Source organism: Hyla sarda, chromosome 2, assembly GCF_029499605.1.
Source record: "Hyla sarda isolate aHylSar1 chromosome 2, aHylSar1.hap1, whole genome shotgun sequence".
In the NCBI taxonomy this organism is placed as follows: Eukaryota; Metazoa; Chordata; class Amphibia; order Anura; family Hylidae; genus Hyla; species Hyla sarda.
Genome location: NC_079190.1, coordinates 112,878,509 through 112,898,284, shown reverse-complemented (window position 1 = coordinate 112,898,284; position 19,776 = coordinate 112,878,509). Strand labels below are relative to the sequence as shown.

At 44.0% G+C, this 19,776-nt stretch overlaps 1 protein-coding gene and 1 long non-coding RNA gene across 8 annotated transcripts in view; one reads left to right on the top strand and one right to left on the bottom strand.

The window, feature by feature from the left end:
• The window catches only part of ITGB7 (integrin subunit beta 7), a 181,177-nt gene that overhangs the window by 85,153 nt on the left and 76,248 nt on the right, over nucleotides 1-19,776 (bottom strand). The window contains exon 1 of one of the 7 annotated variants that reach the window (XM_056555301.1): nucleotides 15,832-15,879. The exons of 3 other annotated variants lie outside the window; for them this stretch is intronic. In XM_056555301.1, coding sequence (XP_056411276.1) covers nucleotides 15,832-15,834 — 3 coding nt within the window. In that variant the 5' untranslated portion in view covers nucleotides 15,835-15,879. Of the gene's footprint in view, nucleotides 1-10,857; nucleotides 11,092-13,559; nucleotides 13,576-15,470; nucleotides 15,528-15,831; nucleotides 15,880-19,776 lie in introns of those variants that run through there. 3 more of the 7 variants (XM_056555299.1, XM_056555308.1, XM_056555303.1) reach the window with 3 other exon arrangements.
• LOC130355307 (uncharacterized) lies at nucleotides 7,778-14,882 on the top strand. The gene is made up of 4 exons (XR_008888471.1): nucleotides 7,778-7,889; nucleotides 13,077-13,267; nucleotides 14,577-14,622; nucleotides 14,730-14,882. It is a non-coding gene; the product is annotated as an uncharacterized LOC130355307 (long non-coding RNA).

The following is a 19,776-nucleotide window of genomic DNA, read 5'->3' as shown; positions in this document are numbered from 1 at the left end:
CCAGGTAGTTAGTCAAGTAGGTAGCCAGCACCCCCCTCCACCCAGTGGAGGAACCAGAGTCTAGTCTTGGGAGGGGCACTATCAGAGTATTTTGTGTTAGTGGACAGAAAATAAGGTGTTGCTTACGGCAGTTACAGGTAAGTAATGTTCCCAAGAGGCAGTGGCACCTAGTAGATCATGCCCCCAGGTAATTAATGTGCCTTAGGTAGGTAGTCATACCCCCTGTAGGTAAATCCTCCAGATAGCTGCCCCTATGTAGGTAGTAGGTAGCCCTCCTTTTAGTTTGGTAGTTTGTCCGCATATAAGCTAGGCAGGAACATAGTAGATAGTCCCTTACATTAGCAGAGTTCCCCCCTCAGTAGGTGTAGGCAGCAGAGTTCCCCCACAGTAGGTATAGGCAGTAGAGTTTCCCCACAGTAGGTGTAGGCAGCAGAGTTCCCCCACAGTAGGTGTAGGCAGCAGAGTTCCCCCACACTAGGTGTAGGAAGCAGAGTTCCCCCACTGTGAGTGTAGGCAACAGAGTTCCCCCACAGTGGGTGTAGGCAGCAGAGTTCCCCCACAGTAGGTGTAGGCAGCAGAGCTCTCCCCATTAGGTGTAGGCAGCAGAGTTCCCCCACAGTAGGTGTAGGCAGCGGAGTTTCCCCACAGTAGGGGTAGGAAGCAGAGTTCCCCCTCAGTACGTGTAGGCAGCAGAGTTCCCCCCCAGTAGGTGTAGGCAGCAGAGTCCCCACAGTAGTTGTAAGCAGCAGGGTCCCCCCCACCGTAGGTGTAGGCAGCAAGGTCCCCCCACAGTAGGTGTAGGCAGCACTTTTCTCACTCCTCCCCAGTAGGTGTAGGCAGCAGAGTTTTCCCCCTCCCAGTAGGTGTAGGCAGCAGAGCTCCCCCAGTAGGTGCAGGCAGCAGAGTACCCCCCCCCTTCATTAGGTGTAGGCAGCAGAGTTGCAGAGTCCCCCGTCTCCCGTCTCCCCCCCATTCCCAGGTTGAAAAAAAAATGATGCTCACCTGATGGCTCCGATCTTCTCTGCAGTGCAGCAGGGGTCCGCGTCTTCCTTCCTCCACAGTGCAGACGCCGATGAGTGATGTAATCGGCGCCTGCACTGCGTGCTGCGTGGGGGCGGAGGTCAAGTCTCCCCTCTGTGTAGGCCGCAGATGCTGCCCACACAGAACGGACGCCTTCTGCTGCATATGCGTGTACCGAACGTACAACAGAAGGCAGTGCTGTCTGCCTGGGGATACGGGACAAGTGTCATGGATCCCCAGTAGTGGTGGCAGCGGCGGGCCCTGTACCCGGCGGGGCCCTCGGACCACGTCCGATCGGACCGGCAGGTCAGTCCGCCCCTGAGTAGAGCTTTTATCTGTAGTAAACACCTTGGGAGAGATTTATTAAAACCTGTCCAGAGGAAAAGTTGCTGAGTGGCACATAAAAAAACCAAACAGATTGCTTCATTCATTTTTGAAAAGGCCTCTGAAAAATGAAAGAAGCTATCTGACTGGTTGCTATGGGTAACTAAACAACCTTTCCTCTGGACAGGTTTTTAAAATCTCCCCCAAGTCTATCGTTATCTAATGATGATGAGAGGATTCTGCTTATTCTGTCACAGACAATCCAGCAAAGCTGAAAAATTATCTACAGGAACAGGATGTGTGCCCTTTTGCCTAGTGTGCCCTATTGCCTAGAAAATTAAGGTCACATTAAAACAATTAATCACCAAAATTTCTTTATAATAAAATGATTTTTAATAACATAGTTACAGTGGTCGCGCCCCCTTCCCATAGACTTTCGTTGAGGGGGCGGGCGAGACGTCACGAGGGGGCGGGCGAGATGTCACGAGGGGCCGGGCGTGACGTCACGCCCGGCGGCCGCGATCACGGAAGCCCGCACAAAGCGTTCGGAGTAATGAACTTCCGGACGCTGTGAGTGGAGCTCTGAAAGGCAGGGCAGCGCACAACCCCTTTAAATTGTGAGGCCAGCATCTGTCAAGAAGCTGTAGACAATATCAACTGGTTGAACTGAGAGTGGAGCTTTAGGCACTCAGAATTGAGATAGTAACAAACATGGCATTTACAAATTATCCATCTCTATGTAGGTATGTATTCAGTATGCATACATACACCATAAAATGATGCAGAACATCCACTACATCGGTACTAAATATTTGACTTTTTGTTAGATAAAAATGTATCTTATGGAAATATGTATGCTAGCTAAACAAGTATGGTTATGGTTTGGCGTGTTTTAGAAGCCAACAAGTAGACAAATCCTTATTTTGAGCTATAACACACTGTGGTTTACACATACCACACATGTCTACATCTACATTGATGTCTTTACAAACAACTTAAAACCTGTACCCTCAAACCATGCTTCCTGAAGGCAGTCAACTAGAAGAATCTAAAAACCATACCTGGTAGTTTACAGACATAAACAATTTCCTACAGATTTGCAGGAAATGTCTTTAAGAGCTCAAATGTCACTAAAAAGCTAACTCAAGCAGACTCTATCTGTATAGGACCCTAAAAAATTAAGTTCCTAGTATGTGAAGCTCTTTCTGCTCATACTGTACATTTCCCACTCAAGGGGAAATTAAGTAATAATTAAAGGGGTACTCTGCCCCTAGACATCTTATCCCCTATCCAAAGGATAGGGCATAAGATGTCTGATCGCGGGGGTTCCACCGCTGGGGACCCCCGCGATCTCGGCTGCGGCACCACCCCAGACATCCGGTATATTAAGTGAACTTTGCTCCGTGCCGGATGACTGGCGGTGCGGCCGGAAGCTCGTGGCGTCACAATCACGCACCGCTCGTGACGTCACAGCCATGCCCCCTCAATGCAAATCTATGGGAGGGGGCGTGATGGTCATCACGCCCCATCCCATAGACTTGCATTGAGGGGGCATGGCTGTGACATCATGAGTGGGGCGCGGACGAGCCTCCGGTGCTGGACCCGACCCTCTAAACAAATGCTAGGTGCAGCACAGAGATCGCAGGGATCCTTTAGATGTCTAGGGGTGGAGTACCCCTTTAAGCCGACCATTCAAATTATTACCACATCCTTCTGCTCTGGCTGACACAGGGGATCTAAAGGGGGTTACCCCACTCTGTGATGCCCATATGTCAATATAAGTGTTTGTCTTCCTGACAGAAGCCGAATAATGTGTGTATAATTCCGGTAGCAATGGATGCACTTCCCTATACAAGCAACACTTGCAGCTTCTAAGTACTGCAAAGCATTTCACATTCCATCTATAAGAAATCAGCTCAATAACGGGTGATGCCTCTATTCCTTCATAAATTACTAACTTAAAGTTCTAAACAGCCACATGTGACTTCTAGATAAAGAGGCAGACCTATTTGCTCCAAAATGGGAATTGACATTAAAAACATCATTTTGAAAGTTTTGATCACTAAGGGTCCAGGTACTGAGATCCCCACCGATCCCTAAAATAATCTAAGCTTTGCACCCATGTATCTAATTGTCCCTGCTTTGGTGTACAGATTGACAGTAAGCATATAAATAGTGACGATCAGAAGCGAATGGGTAGAGAGCTTAGCTAAGTGCTCATTCCTATCCGTTTTAGGGATCGGAGGGGCTCTCAGCACCAAGGCCCCCCACCAATTGAAACTTCTCTCATGTAGCTGTGACATGTCAGAGGTTTTTCCACAAGTACACAGGTAAAAGAGTTTAATACGCTCTTCCTGCGTTGCATGTGTGGCTTTGCGATCAGATATGCACAGGATGGCGGATGTTACACTCCTGTGGTGGGATTAGGTACTGCTATCACCGGTGTCATGGCTTCTGTTAATAAAATCCAGGCTGCTGTTCCGGATCTGGTGTTCTGCCAAGCTTTCCATTGTCTTGGCAGTGTTATGGTAATTATTAGTTATGATCCCTAAATTCAGGTATTTCACTTTGTTGTCTGCAGGTTTCCAAATTTGAAATACCCTACGGTGGGTTGGCGACAAGTTGCACTCAAACTTTCTTGGTGTGAGTAGCTCTTCTGAGAGCCTCATAAAGACAAGCTCTTTGTAGTTCCTCTTTGTATTTGTAAATAGTTCTAACTCATTTTTCATCAGAAATGGCGTTCAGTAAATGATCAGTGTCGGCATCCCCTCTGGGATGTACACATGCCGCAGAACAAAGGGGTTGTGGAACCTGCTGGAGTTGTAGGTTATTAATGTAACATTCTAAAAAAAATCCCTTGGTGACAATTCTGGATTACAAAAATGACAGTAATCAGAAACTATATAGAAAATTGGAACACGTTATTTCAATACTAGTTTAGCAAAAAAAATGTAATAAAGATGGAAAATATATGTTTGTGTTTGACAAGCTTACCGTGAGAACGTGAGAAGGGGATGTGATGACAGATACCGGAATTACCACATGTGGTCGGCACACAGATAACATCTCTTCTAACTGTCTCTCTTATAAGGTTTCATATCTGTCATTACTAGGACATATTTACGATTGGTAGCCCTTACTTCAAGGAGCCACTGATCTCAGTAGCAAAAAGTAGACACGAAATGGAATGGAAGTAAAAAAAAATCATACACCTAAATAAATAGTGTTCACACTTTACAGCATAAACTGTGATAGGACGGCAATATGTTAATGCACCTCATAGATGGGGCAAGAGGAGTGATGTGCTGCTAACCAATAGGCTATGTTCACATGGGTGAAAAATGTACAGAATGTCTGCACGAAAAACAGGTGCTGGCGCTAGGACGCTAGGAAATGTGCCATCTCATAAACAGCAATGCATTTTCTTGCTGAGTCCGCAGAAAGAATAGGCTTGACAATTCTTTCTGCGGATGCTGGAATCTGAATTTCCACACAAGAAACATCTGGCACGGAAATTCTGCAGTGTGAACAGTGTCGCAGAATCCTATTGAAATCAATGAATGTCTGTGTGGACATTCCACATGTGACACTCATTATACGTAAACCTAATACGAAAATCATAGAAGAGCTATTTCCTTATTCTAATTTCCTCAACTTGCTGAGAGTAAAGGTTTTCTTAACCTCTTAAGGACGCAGGGTGTACCTGTACGCCCTGCGCCCGGTCCCGGTATTTAAAACAGGGTCGCGCCGTAACCCTGCATCATACCGGGTCGGTTGTGGCTGCTAATGATAGCCGGGACCCTGGGCTAATAGCGCGCGGCACAGATCGTTGTGCCGCGCGCTATTAACCCTTCAGACGCGGCGATCAAAGTTGATCGCTGCGTCCAATATGAAAGTAAAAGCTTCCCGGTAGCTCAGTCGAGCTGATCGGGACTATCGCGATAAAATTACGATGTCCCGATCAACTAGGACGTGAGCGGAGGCCCCCTTACCTTGCTCTTTCGCGTCCGATTGGCGTTTGAGCTACAGGCTTGAGCAATCAAGCCCCAAGAACGCTGATCCATGCAAAGCTATGGCTTTGCAGGGATCAGGGTAAAATATCAGTGTGTGCAGTGTTATAGGTCCCTATGGGAGCTATAACACTGCAAAAAAAAAAGTAAAAAAAAAGTTAAGGTCATTTAACCCCTTCCCTAATAAAAGTTTGAATCACCCCCCTTTTCCCATAAAAAAAAACTGCATAAATAAAAACAAACATATGTGGTATCGCCGCATGTGTAAATGTCCAAACTATAAAAATATATTGTTAATTAAACCGAACAGTCAATGGTGTACGCGCAAAAAAATTCCAAAGTCCAAAATAGCGTATTTTTGGTCACTTTTTATATCATGAAAAAATTATTAAAAAGCGATCAAAAAGTCCGATCAATACAAAATGGTACCAATAAAAACTTCAGAACACGGCGCAAAAAATTAGCCCTCATACCAGCCCGTACGCAGAAAAATAAAAAAGTTATAGGGGTCAGAAGATGAGAATTTTTAACGTATAAATTTTCCTGCATGTAGTTAGGATTTTTTTCAGAAGTACGACAAAATCAAATCTATATCAGTAGGGTATCATTTTAACCGTATGGACCTACAGAATAATGATAAGGTGTAATTTTTACCGAAAAATGTACTGCGTAGAAACAGAATTACCTTTTTTCTTCAATTTTGTCGCACAATGAATTTTTTTGCCGTTTCGTTGTGGATTTTTTGGTAAAATGACTGATGTCACTGCAAAGTAGAATTGGTGGTGCAAAAAATTAGCCATCATATGGAATTTAATGTGCAAAATTGAAAGCGTTATGATTTTTAGAAGGTGATGAGGAAAAATTGAAAATGCAGTTATTAAAGTAGATGTCCCATGCCTAGAAGTACAGTAAAATGTATCCCCTATCGCAGGATTAGGTTTAGATTCAGGGCCTGATGCGCTACTCTGGGGGAGAACCAGGGCCACAGCAGTCGGATCCCCCGGGATCTAACACTTATCCCCTATGCTTATGCAGAAATATAAAATCCCATCCCTTCCCCCAATATCCCACCACACCCCTACCCTTCAATTCCCTGGTTGAACTTGATGGACGTATGTCTTTTTTCGACCGTACTAACTACCGTATATACTCGAGTATAAGCCGACCCGAGTATAAGCCGAGACCCCTAATTTCAACCCAAAATCCCAGGAAAAGTTATTGACTCGAGTATAAGCCTAGGGTGGGAAATACCTCATCCCCCCCTGTCATCATCCAGACCCGTCATTAACATCCTCATCATCCCCTTGTCATCATCCCACACATCCCCCCTTCATCATCCCCTTGTCATCATCCCACACATCCCCTTATCATCCCACACATCCCCCCTTCATCATCCCCTTGTCATCATCCCACACATCCCCCCTTCATCATCCCCTTGTCATCATCCCACACATCCCCTTATCCCACACATCCCCCCTTCATCATCCCCTTGTCATCATCCCACACATCCCCTTATCCCACACATCCCCCCTTCATCATCCCCTTGTCATCATCCCACACATCCCCCCTTCATCATCCCCTTGTCATCATCCCACACATCCCCTTATCATCCCACACATCCCCCCTTCATCATCCCCTTGTCATCATCCCACACATCCCCTTATCATCCCACACATCCCCCCTTCATCATCCCCTTGTCATCATCCCACACATCCCCTTATCATCCCACACATCCCCCCTTCATCATCCCCTTGTCATCATCCCACACATCCCCTTATCATCCCACACATCCCCCCTTCATCATCCCCTTGTAATCATCCCACACCCCCCCCCTTCATCATCCCCACCCCCCTTCATCATCCCCACACCCCCCCCCCCCTTCATTATCCTCTTCTCATCATTCGCCCTCAGTGGTCTTCAACCTGCGGACCTCCAGAGGTTTCAAAACTACAACTCCCAGCAAGCCCGGGCAGCCATCGGCTGTCCGGGCTTGCTGGGAGTTGTAGTTTTGAAACCTCCGGAGGTCCGCAGGTTGAAGACCACTGCGGCCTTCAACATGCGGACCTCCAGAGGTTTCAAAACTACAACTCCCAGCAAGCCCGGGCAGCCATCGGCTGTCCGGGCTTGCTGGGAGTTGTAGTTTTGAAACCTCCGGAGGTCCGCAGGTTGAAGACCACTGCGGCCTTCAACATCATCCAGCCCCCTCTCACCCCCTTTAGTTCTGAGTACTCACCTCCGCTCGGCGCTGGTCCGGTCCTGCAGGGCTGTCCGGTAAGGAGGTGGTCCGGTGAGGAGGTGGTCCGGGCTGCTATCTTCACCGGGGGCGCCTCTTCTCCGCGCTTCCGGCCCGGAATAGAGCCGTTGCCTTGACAGCGACGTATCTGCGTCGTTGTCAAGGCAACGTGACTATTCTGAGGCCGGGCCCGAAGCGCTTAGAAGAGGCCTCCCCGGTGAAGATAGCAGCCCGGACCACCTCCTCACCGGACCACCTCCTTACCGGACAGCCCTGCAGGACCGGACCAGCGCCGAGCGGAGGTGAGTACTCAGAACTAAAGGGGGTGAGAGGGGGCTGGATGATGTTGAAGGCCGCAGTGGTCTTCAACCTGCGGACCTCCGGAGGTTTCAAAACTACAACTCCCAGCAAGCCCGGACAGCCGATGGCTGCCCGGGCTTGCTGGGAGTTGTAGTTTTGAAACCTCTGGAGGTCCGCAGGTTGAAGACCACTGCGGGTGGGGGAGTTCACTCGAGTATAAGCCGAGGGGGGTGTTTTCAGCACGAAAAATCGTGCTGAAAAACTCGGCCTATACTCGAGTATATACGGTATGTAACTATGTAACTATCCTGTGGATAGGGGATGAGTTTTTCTGTACTTCTAGGCATGGGACTTCTTCTTTAACAGAAATCAGTGATGCGTGTGTAAAGGAGGCAAGTAACCAGGTGTGGCATCCTTTATCTTTCATGCTGCAATGTTGTGGTATCCCACATACTTACAAAGGAAAAGCACATTCTGCAGTTCTTAATCATTTTTTCAGAACTGTATTCAAATAGGCACAATTTTTTTTTTTTTTTTTTTTTTTTTTTTTGTTAGTTAAGTATTTTATCAAAGTAGTTATATGAGGGCTTATTTTTATGGGAAGATTTGTATTTTTCCATTACACCATTTCATGATACATAAAAAATAATTTAAAAAAAATAATTAAAAAAATTATAGGAAGGAATAAAAAATAAAAAATAAATGCAAATCTGCCAAGGTCCTGTACTTTTTAAGTTTGTTGTTATTTACTTTGGAAATTGAAGTTATTTTTTTTTATTGCCTAATTTATATGATTTTTTTAATGTAGGGGGAAATTGGGTAAAACACAAATTCAGTTAGTTACTATAAATCGTTATTCTCTGGGCAGGTACAATAGCAGCAGTACCAAATGTACACCTACATTTTTAAACAAGAAAAACTTTATGTGTGGGGGGTTTATTTTTGTTCCAAGAGGGTACTAGAAGAAGCGATTATCTAATCACTACTACAATACTTTGGAATACATAATATGTCAAAGCATTGCTGTCTGACAGGCAGCCTATTAGAAATGTGCCTATGGCCCGGCTTACAGGCAGAAGTTAAAGGAGTACTCCACTGATCAGCGTTTGAAACAAACTGTTTTGAACGCTAGACCCGGGAGCTCGTGATTTTATAGCCCCGCCCCCTCACACCATCACGCCCCGCCCCCTCAATGCAAGTCTATGAGAGGGGGCGCGACAGCCGTCATGCCCCCTCCCATAGACTTGCATTAAGGGGGCGGGGTGTGACATCATGAGGGGGCGGATCTATGACATCACAAGCTCCTGGCTCCAGCGTTCGGAACAGTTTGTTCCAAACACTGAGCAGTGGAGTACTCCTTTAATAGCAGACCTGGGGGCTTTTGTTAGGCTCCTGGCTGCCATGGTAACCCCCTGCACCCCGCAATTGTGTTGTGGGGTGCTGATGGCCAGACAGAGGAAACTTTCTCCATCTGTCAAACACCTTACATGTATTGGTCACTGCTGGGATTGAACTTTACTATGATCCTGGCAGCAGGAGCACAGCTGTGTCCGACAGCAATTTCATTAGTACACTGGACAATACCAGCAAGATCATAATGGCAGATATGTCAGTCATGATGCGGGAACTGGCACACACTCATGTAGGATATATGTCATCGGTCATTAAGGGGTTAAAAAAATATATATACTGTACAGTTGTGTATTTACAGCTTCATGCAAACCTATGTGGTATGGTTACAGACTACAGACAAGTTATAGACTACAAAAAAAGTGTGAAGCCTGATCTTAGTCATGGGTTCTTCTATTTGCTCCTGCAGAGAGGAAAGATAAAGCAGAATAGGTCACGACATACAACACTTTTCTCCAAATTTAACAGTATGGTTCTGAAAAACAAAAAGGTGTGCAATTGCATAATGCACAATATCTGTTATCCGGTATAGGGCAGAGACAAGAAATAAGTGCTTACCGTATTTTTCGCCGTATAAGACGCACTTTTTCTTCCCCAAAACTGGGGGGGGGGGGAAAGTTGGTGCGTCTTATACTGCAAATACACATTAAAACCCTGTCATATGACGGCGGTCCCGGCGGCCATCAACGGCTGGGACCCGCGGCTAATACAGGACATCACCGATCGTGGTGATGCCCTGTATTAGCCCTTCAGATGCGCCGATCAAAGCTGACCGCCGAGTCTGAAGCGAAAGTGAAACTAATCCGGCTGCTCAGTCGGGCTGTTCGGGACCGCCGCGGTGAAATTGCGGCGTCCCGAACAGCTTACAGGACACCGGGAGGGACCTTACCTGCCTCCTCGGTGTCTGATCGGCGAATGACTGCTCCTTACCGGGAACCCCTGCATGGCCAGCACTCTCCTTCGTCATCATCTCGTCGTCGCGCACGCCATCCCATAGGAGCGGCGTGCGTAGCGGCGTGCGTAGCGGCGTGCGTAGCGGCGTGCGTAGTGACGTGATGACGGCGACGTAGAACGAGGATACCGGGCAGCAGAGATGTTCTGGAGTGACGGGGACACCCCGGGGACGCGGCGACAGCGATAGAGGGCGACATCCAGGGCAGCGGTGATGGGTCCGGAGCAGCGGGGACACGTGAGTATTACCACCTATACCAGTGGTCTTCAACCTGCGGACCTCCAGATGTTGCAAAACTACAACTCCCGGTACAACTCCCAGCTGGGAGTTGTAGTTTTGCAACATCTGGAGGTCCGCAGGTTGAAGATCACTGTCCTATACTTTAGATTTTATTTGGTTCAGAATCTTTTTTTTCTAGATTTTCCTCCTTTAAAGTTGGGTGCGTCTTATATGCCGGAGAGTCTTATACGGCGAAAAATATGGTACATATTCGCTTACATATGCCAGGCAGGTTTATGGCAGGTTTATATCTATATACCTTTGCAGACAGTATAGAAAACAAGGGGTTTTCGAAACAACAGGATATCACAAGAAACATAACTTTTTACCTTTGTGATGTATATGTCTGAAATCGTACACTTTTGGAGACTTTGCTGTTAACACAAAGTTATAGAATATTTTACATCTACACTACTTGCAAAGCTGCCTTCTTTTTTATCAGAGTTGCACGGATGGGCATATTGTAAAATGTATCTAGTACAATTACATATTTTTTTAAATTATTTTGGTTAAGCCTTATACACATGGCAAGGCTGCCTGCTCCGTCATCCCAAATGAGTCTGTATTATGGAGCAGAAGGGAGTTAGGGGAAGATTTATCAAAACCTGTCCAGAGGAAAAGTTGCCCATAGCAACCAATCAGATCTCTTCTTTCATTTTTAACAAGGCCTCTGCAAAATGAAAGAAGCGATCTGATAGGTTTCTATGGGCAACTGGACAACTTTTCCTTTGCACAGGTTTTGATAAATCTCCCCCTTAGTGTTCCATCTAAACCAAAAATATGATGGACCCATTATACCCCAATAGACTGGTAGATTTCAAAAGATCAGGGTGGATTGTAATGGATTCAACAAATTCATCTTGAATCTTGCAAAAAAAGGAAAAAACTTTTTTATATATCAACTGGCTCCAGGAAGTAAACAGATTTGTAAATTACTTCTATTAAAAAATCTTAATCCTTTCAATAATTATCAGCTGCTGAAGTTGAGTTGTTGTTTTCTGTCTGGCAACAGTGCTCTCTGCTGACATCTTTGCTTGTTTAGGAAACTGCACAGAGTAGAAGAGGTTTGCTATGGGGATTTGTTTCTAAACTGGGCGGTTCCCGAGACACTTGTCATCAGAGAGCACTTAGACAGAAAAGAACAACTCAACTTCAGCAGCTGATAAGTACTGAAAGGATTACAATTTTTTAATAGAAGTAATTTACAAATCTGTTTAACTTTCTGGAGCCAGTAGATATATAAAAATAAGTTTTTTTTCCTGGATAACCCCTTTAATATTGATTCCCAATTCTACATACGAAGTCTACATCCATTCTCTAGTAGAATTTTTTCTACCCATCACAAATGCACCTAAAAGAGTAAGGCTGGGTTCACACCACGTTTTTCAAATACGGTAACCGTATACGGTTTTCCTCAAAAAAACGTATATGACCGTATCCGAAACTGTATGCATAGAGAATGCATTGTAAACCATATTCCAAATGTTGTGTACGGTTGCATCCGTTTTGCCTCGGATACGGTTTTGCCGATGTTTCAACCGTAGGCAAAAACGCTGTCGACCACGTATGAGAACCGTATGCGGTTCTTTTAACATTGTTGTCTATGAGAACCGTACACAGAATTTCAGAATACGGTTGCACACAGTTTTCTAATCCGTTTTTGGAGTTGACACATGCGCAGATTGGAATTTCAATAGAACAATAGTAACTTTATTAAATTGCTGGAAAACTAATTCCAACAAAATAGCAAAACCGTTGGCAAAAACTAATGCAAACTGATAGAACCGTACGGGGAAAAACCATATACGTTTTAATTTGGAGTCATACGGTTGTATACGGTTGCATACGGTTTTTGCCATACGTTTTTTAGCGGAAAACCGTATACAGTAACCGTATTTGAAAAACGTGGTGTGAACCCAGCCTCACCTGATTGTTTTGTGATAACTCAGTAAATTGAGATTTCCCACTAGTTTTACCTACAGCCCTGTAGCAAACTGATACCACGATTACTAGTGTTATGACAAACACGCAGCTCTGTGACCTTGATAGACAGACAAAAACAAGCTCTTCTAACCCAAAATAGAAGCATAGAAGATAGTTTACACGAGACTGATAAATAGGCTATAAAATATCTAAATTGGCTCAATGTAAAATTTCACTGTAAATGTGCTTAGAATTCTGTATATCATCACACAAAAAAAACTCTCATAGAACAATACTGAGTAGTTTGCATATGCCTGGACTATGACAAGATGCATTTAAAGGGGTACTCCACTGCACCTGTGTTCGGAACATTTTGTTCGAATGCTGGATGTAGGCAGTGGGGTTGTGATGTCACAACCAGGCCCCCTCAATGCAAGTCTATGGGAGGGGGCGTGGCGGATGCCACGCCCCTCCCATAGACTTGCATTGAGGGTGTGTAATGTGACATCACGACCCCGCTGCTCGCAACCAGCGTTAGGAACAAAATGTTCCGAACGCTGGGACAGTGGAGTACCCCTTTAAATTGGCAACTTGCTAAATATGGTAAAATCTTCTTTCTTACCAGACGCCGGAGATGTTCCTGCCAGCAGTGATGGTAAGGATATGCAGTTTAAAAAAAAAAGCAGATGGGACTAGCAGAGGATGGCTTCCAACCCAGAGGACTACCTACAGGATGGCAGGGGACACCTTTCAAACTTACCCTCACCATGGATGCCAGTAGGAACATATCCCGGCCATGAGAAAGAAGATTTGCCCGTATGTAACACGTTGCCGTGCATTATACTGTATATGATAAAAGCTGATGACAGGTTCCTTTTAAATTGAGTTTTTTTATGCCTTGATCAGGTATGTCCTAAAGGCTACATGCTGAAACAGTGCTATATGAATCTATAATATGTTACTCATAACTTGCTATGAACCCGTACTCTTTGTCTGTGTGCCACCTCTATTATGTGGAGACACAAAGAGGTTTATATGAAATCGGTAAAATGTAAGATAACTGTGGTACGTTCCACTACACGGTAGATTACACTGGTGTTCTTCTTACCAAGAAGCATTGCCTTTAGGAGAGGAATGGGAGTTTCAATGCATCCTCTCCCATTTACAGACTCACAGCGACCCCATGTAGCATATGTGTATGTGACCAAAATTATATACAATCCAGATAATGTTTCATACCTGAGCTGTGTAGGATTTACCGACATTTTGAAAAGCCATGAGTGGTTTCCAACATTTTGGATGACACCAGGGGGGTCCTTTATATGCTTTATAGGTGAGTATAGGAGAGATCTGTCAGGCAGGCCCACAACCCAGACAACACCAGGGGAGAGGGGGGGAGATATCTAGCTTCCGTGATATATATTTATTTATATATTTTTTAAACTACATATTCTCTGAAATACTGCAGCATTTTCCTGAGCCTGTTTTATGCTACTTGTGGTGGGGGAAACAGCTGATAAGTTCCCTTTCCTGCGCTACATTGTATCTTTTACACGTAAATAAGCGTTAAATGGGCACTGTCACCAACTTTATTTTTTGATATGTTGTAGTACTTATGTACTACAACATATCTCTAATGTACTTTTATTATTATTTTTTTTTCATTAAAAAGGTTTAATTTACATTTAAAAACAAGCTACTGAAAAAGGACTGATTTTGGAGTGGCAATCAGTCCTTTTTCAGTTAGGCTGCACTCGCTCCCTGCCTGTCAATCAGACAGGCGGGAGCGAGCGCATTGGCTCCCCGGCCACTCCTCCCGCACATCGCCGCCGCCGCCTCGTTGCCGCTGCTGTCCCTGCACGCCTGCTGCCGGACTCTGCAGTAACTGCAAGTGCAATGAGGGAACGGGGTATGCGGGGCGGGGGGGGGGGGGGAGGGAACGGGCTAGTACCGTAGCGGGGGGGGGGGGGGAACGGGCTAGCAAAAAAAAAAATAGGATGGTGGGAGCTACCCTTTAAGCTTTTTAACTATTGGTTTTAGAATAATTATTTTAATACTGATAATAACAAATTAACTATAATAATAACAACTAATAATTATTATTTTCCACATGTTAACATTTTAGACATCAGGAGATATTTCTGCATGGTGGGGTATTTATGAAAAGTGGGGTAGGTGAACGTCTTTTTTCTCCATTAATTCATGTCTTGGAAACTGTGTACCTGCGTAGGGGGCAGAGCATGTGATAGATACGTTCTGATCACATTTCTTATTTCAGTACTCTACTCTACTTTCACCGGGCGTGACCAAGCGGAGAACCCGCGAAACGGGACTGCCGTTCCACGAGCTCGGCTGAGCTCCTGCTTCCTTCCTTCCCGACTCGAGCTGCATACTTCCATGTAGTACTTGGAATAAACCCACACATTCTTTAGCATGAAACCGTGCGAGTGCGTCTTTTGTACCCCTCTATTTTGTGTACTTTGAATGATGCTTCCTATGTGACTTTTTGTGCAACTTTTTATCCCGTGCAACTAATGTGCAACTTTTTAGATAATGCTGCCCACAGTCAGTTTTTAAGTCAACTGGTTTAGATTTGCGCCTCAGTAAGTGCAGTTGCTCCAAACGATGTGACAAACTGAAAAGTCACCCATGATAAATTCCTGAACATTCCAAAAACACAACTCAAAACATGTCTACCACAGCCAAAAGCAAGAACACACGTAAATAAAAAGTCGCTCAAAAAGTCAAAAAAATGCACTGCACCAAAATATAGCGCCAAATATACCAACAAAAACAGAGTACAATGCTTCATAAATACCCCCATTACCTTTAAATGACCATTGACTAAAATAAAGTAAGAATTGAAATACAATCAATGTTTAAAATATTTAACAAAGAAACTTTGTAACATTGATTTAATAAATAATGTGACCAATCAATAATAAGCGTATCATTACATTACACACTTACGCTGATGGATTGAATGACTAGAAACTTACTGCAGACATTTGTTACTTACTTGTTTTCTTCTCACAATACAATAGAATCTCTCCATGTGATAAATGAAGAAGTGAGATGTGTAAAGCAGGAATATCATGTATGTGTCAGACCTTATAAGATTTTAGTCTCCCCACCCAGCCTCATCACTTGAAACCTCTTCCTCATACTTTTAAGAAGCCCACAGAAGCAAAATATCACAAAGAAAGCCACAGAATTTTTAAAATGCATGAGATGGACCAAATTCTCAGAACAAAAGTTCCAAAAAAATAAAATGAAAATATATGTTGTCTATTTTTGGAGTTTTTGAATATCCTTCCTCTGTCACGGGATTATTCTTAACAAATCATCCCCAAAAGACTGTTTAGAACCTAAGAACTTACCATACTATGTTAGCCGGACTGACACAACTGAATACTAGACGATCCTCCAAGGCTGTGGCTCAATAATGATGCCTGAAGGCTTAGCAAAAGACACCCTTCATTTACATCACAGTCTAAGAGGAGTGTGTAGAAGAGCGCCAAGAACAGCGTGACAGCAGGTGCTTAGTCAGGCACTAAATACATAGCCTCAACAGGACTCGAATGCAGAGACGCCGGAGCATATTGCTCTTGGGTGCTCAATTACCATGTAGCTGCAGTGCAACATGTCAACAAAAGTAGAAAAAAGGGCAGAGCACTTACCGGTACATTATATCCACAATTTCTTTATTTCAAGTCATATCACAATGATATATCGGCAAAGCAGGAAGATTAAATAATGGGATAGGCATGTATGAAGTCGGCCGGCTCCTTACATGACAGTGGGCTCATCCTATCACCGGCCGAGGTGAGACATCGCTGCGGCCGGTGATAGGCTGACGGCTCTGTGACGTTCCCATCACCAGGACCGAAGTGGAGGGACCATGAAGCCGGTAACGGGGAACGTCAGAAGGTGAGTTAAAGTTCATTTTGTTTATTTCTGCAGCCCAGGCACAGGATAGTACAGTACAGTGCCGCAGCTGATAATTATTTGTGGGGGGGGGGGGGGGGGGAGAGAAGCAGTGCTCGCGGGTGACATATGATGGGGGACAGCGCAGCACAGGGCTGATAAACCGGGGGGGGGGGGGCGGGGAGGAGCAGCGCCCACGGGTCACAAGATTAGGGGGGGGGGAAATACCGTTAAATACCATGGAACCGCCATAACTTACAAAAATACCGTGATACACATTTTTGGTCTTACCGCCCAGCTCTAAAGTCACTTATTACAGACGATTTTACGAACACATTTTTTTTACAATGAAATCCGCATGAAAATCCACTGTGTGAGTCTAGTCTCAGACTGCTGTCTTGGGAAGTGCTTTATGGTCATAGATTGCCATGTCACATGGAAAGTGAACATGATCACATTTTGGCCTGCATCTTATCGTGACCAAATATGCATGTGTCGGTTTAATCTAACACCCAGTTTAGGGTCAGGGTCCTGGTTGATGGAGAAGAGAAAGGCTCACATGTTAGAAGTCCACCTTTAGGTATTTAGGTCTAAATTTCTCTGCTGATTATAAGTATCTGTATTGGGGAGCAATGAAAAGTAGTAAGTTGTATGTAGAAATAAGGACATATACTATGTTAGTGCCCCTCCATCACACAGAGGCATTGAGTTATATGTGTTCTGCAGTAAAGACCATTATAGTTCCCGATCCTGCAGCAGTTACTACCATGTGTTTAGGAGATAATACACTTTGTCGTATACTGGATCCGCTGTAATGTTCTAATAGTTCTAATTCACATCATCAAGCATCAGCAATCACTCTGTACATGGTCGATGAATAAGGAAAAGATTGGATTAAAAGCAAATAACACAATTTATATTACTACTACTGACCATAAATAAAAGAAGCACTCCGGGTTCTTTTTTTCCCCCACTAGTCATACAGCACTATTTGTTATAGCTGCATTCATGTGTTTTATTACTTTAACTTGGTCATGTGATCACCAGTTTGACTCAAAAAGTTACCATGCTTAATGTGTGTCAGAGGATGTCAGTCCTGGGTCAGCTGACTTCCAGTGAACTACAGGATGACATTATTACCCACTTGATGCCTCCTGCTAGTTTCCAGACCTCTCCCCACCCAGATCTGTATGCTGCTGCTATTTCTATGGGATCAGGATAAAAAGTAGATATACCTCTCTCCTGAGGCTGTGTTCACACCTGGTGTTTCTTGTTGCTTATTTTTTTGCCATTATTTCCCTAACATTGTAGCAAAAATTGTGATATTGTATCATAATTGTGGAACATCTCGCAAAGTTGCAGCATAAACATCCAAATGCAGTAAAAATGTGTGAAAATGAATGTGAACTCAGCCCTTCAAAGCTTTATGAAACTCCCCAACTGTGATTATAGGTCAAATCACTTTTGCCTTATGGCAATATATCTCTAAAAAAGCTCTTTGAATAAGAAAATACACGCTGCAGATAATGTGAACTGACCCTAATTTGTTCACCTGGGTGACCTCCTGCATTAGTAGCCTAATTAGATGCAGTAATCAAACTCCACAACCATGGACACAGGATTTTTTGCTCCCCCCATCCGGAACTGGTTCGGAACGGTTTCTCTACAGTAAAATTGTAGTGTAAATCCAACCTTGCACAGGTTACTCCACAGTGCCATCTAGTGGCCAAATAGAAGCCAATGGGAATGTAATGGCCCTAGGTCAGTGTTTCCCAACCAGGGTGCCTCCAGGTGTTGCAAAACTACAACTCCCAGCATGCCTGGACAGCCAAAGGCTGCCAAAGGATGACTAAGGCATCTTGGGAGTTGTAGTTTTGCAATGTCTGGAGGCACTCTGGTTGGGAAACTGTGCCCTAGGTCTAAACAATACCATTCACTTCAATGGGTCCGCCGTTAATCTGCAAATCTGACACTATCTAAAAAATGCTGACACCATATTATTACATTTCATCCAATAGTCACTTGTTCACTATAGAATTTAAGAGAAAAAATTGTTAATTGCATTTTTTACCCTATTATAAAGTTATTATTATTTCCAATGTATATAATGTTTTTCAGTGCAATGGCATTATATAGAGCTGGTGATGTCACATGGTATTATATAGAGCTGGAGATGTCACATGGCATTATATAGAGCTGGAGATGTCACATGGCATTATATAGAGCTGGAGATGTCACATGGCATTATATAGAGCTGGAGATGTCACATGGCATTATATAGAGCTGGTGATGTCACATGGTATTATATAGAGCTGGTGATGTCACATGGCATTATATAGAGCTGGTGATGTCACATAGCATTATATAGAGATGAAGATGTCACATGGTATTATATAGAGCTGAATATGTCACATGGCATTATATAGGGCTGGTGATGTCACATGGCATTATATAGAGCTGGTGATGTCACATGGCAATATATAGAGCTGAAGATGTCACATGGTATTATATAGAGCTGGAGATGTCACATGGCATTATATAGAGCTGGAGATGTCACAAGGCATTATATAGAGCTGGAGATGTCACATGGCATTATATAGAGATGGAGATGTCACATGGCATTATATAGGGCTAGAGATGTCACATGGCATTATATAGAACTGGAGATGTCACATGGCATTATATAGAGCTGGAGATGTCACATGGCATTATATAGGGCTGGAGATGTCAGATGGTATTATATAGAGCTGGAGATGTCACATGGCATTATATAGGGCTGGAGATGTCACATGGCATTATATAGAGATGGAGATGTCACATGGTATTATATAGAGCTGGAGATGTCACATGGTATTATATAGGGCTGGAGATGTCACATGGCATTATATAGAGATGGAGATGTCACATGGTATTATATAGAACTGGAGATGTCACATGGCATTATATAGAGATGGAGATGTCACATGGCATTATATAGAGCTGGAGATGTCACATGGTATTATATAAAGCTGGGGATGTCACATGGCATTATATAGAGCTGGAGATGTCACATGGCATTATATAGAGCTGGTGATGTCACATGGCATTATATAGAGCTGGAGATGTCACATGGTATTATATAGAGATGGGGATGTCACATGGTATTATATAGAACTGGTGATGTCACATGTCATTATATAGAACTGGAGATATCACATGGCATTATATAGAGCTGGAGATGTCACATGGCATTATATAGAGCTGGAGATGTCACATGGCATTATATAGAGCTGGTGATGTCACATGGCATTATATAGAGCTGGAGATGTCACATGGCATTATATAGAGCTGGAGATGTCACATGACATTATATAGAGCTGGAGATGTCACATGGTGTTATATAGAGCTGGAGATGTCAC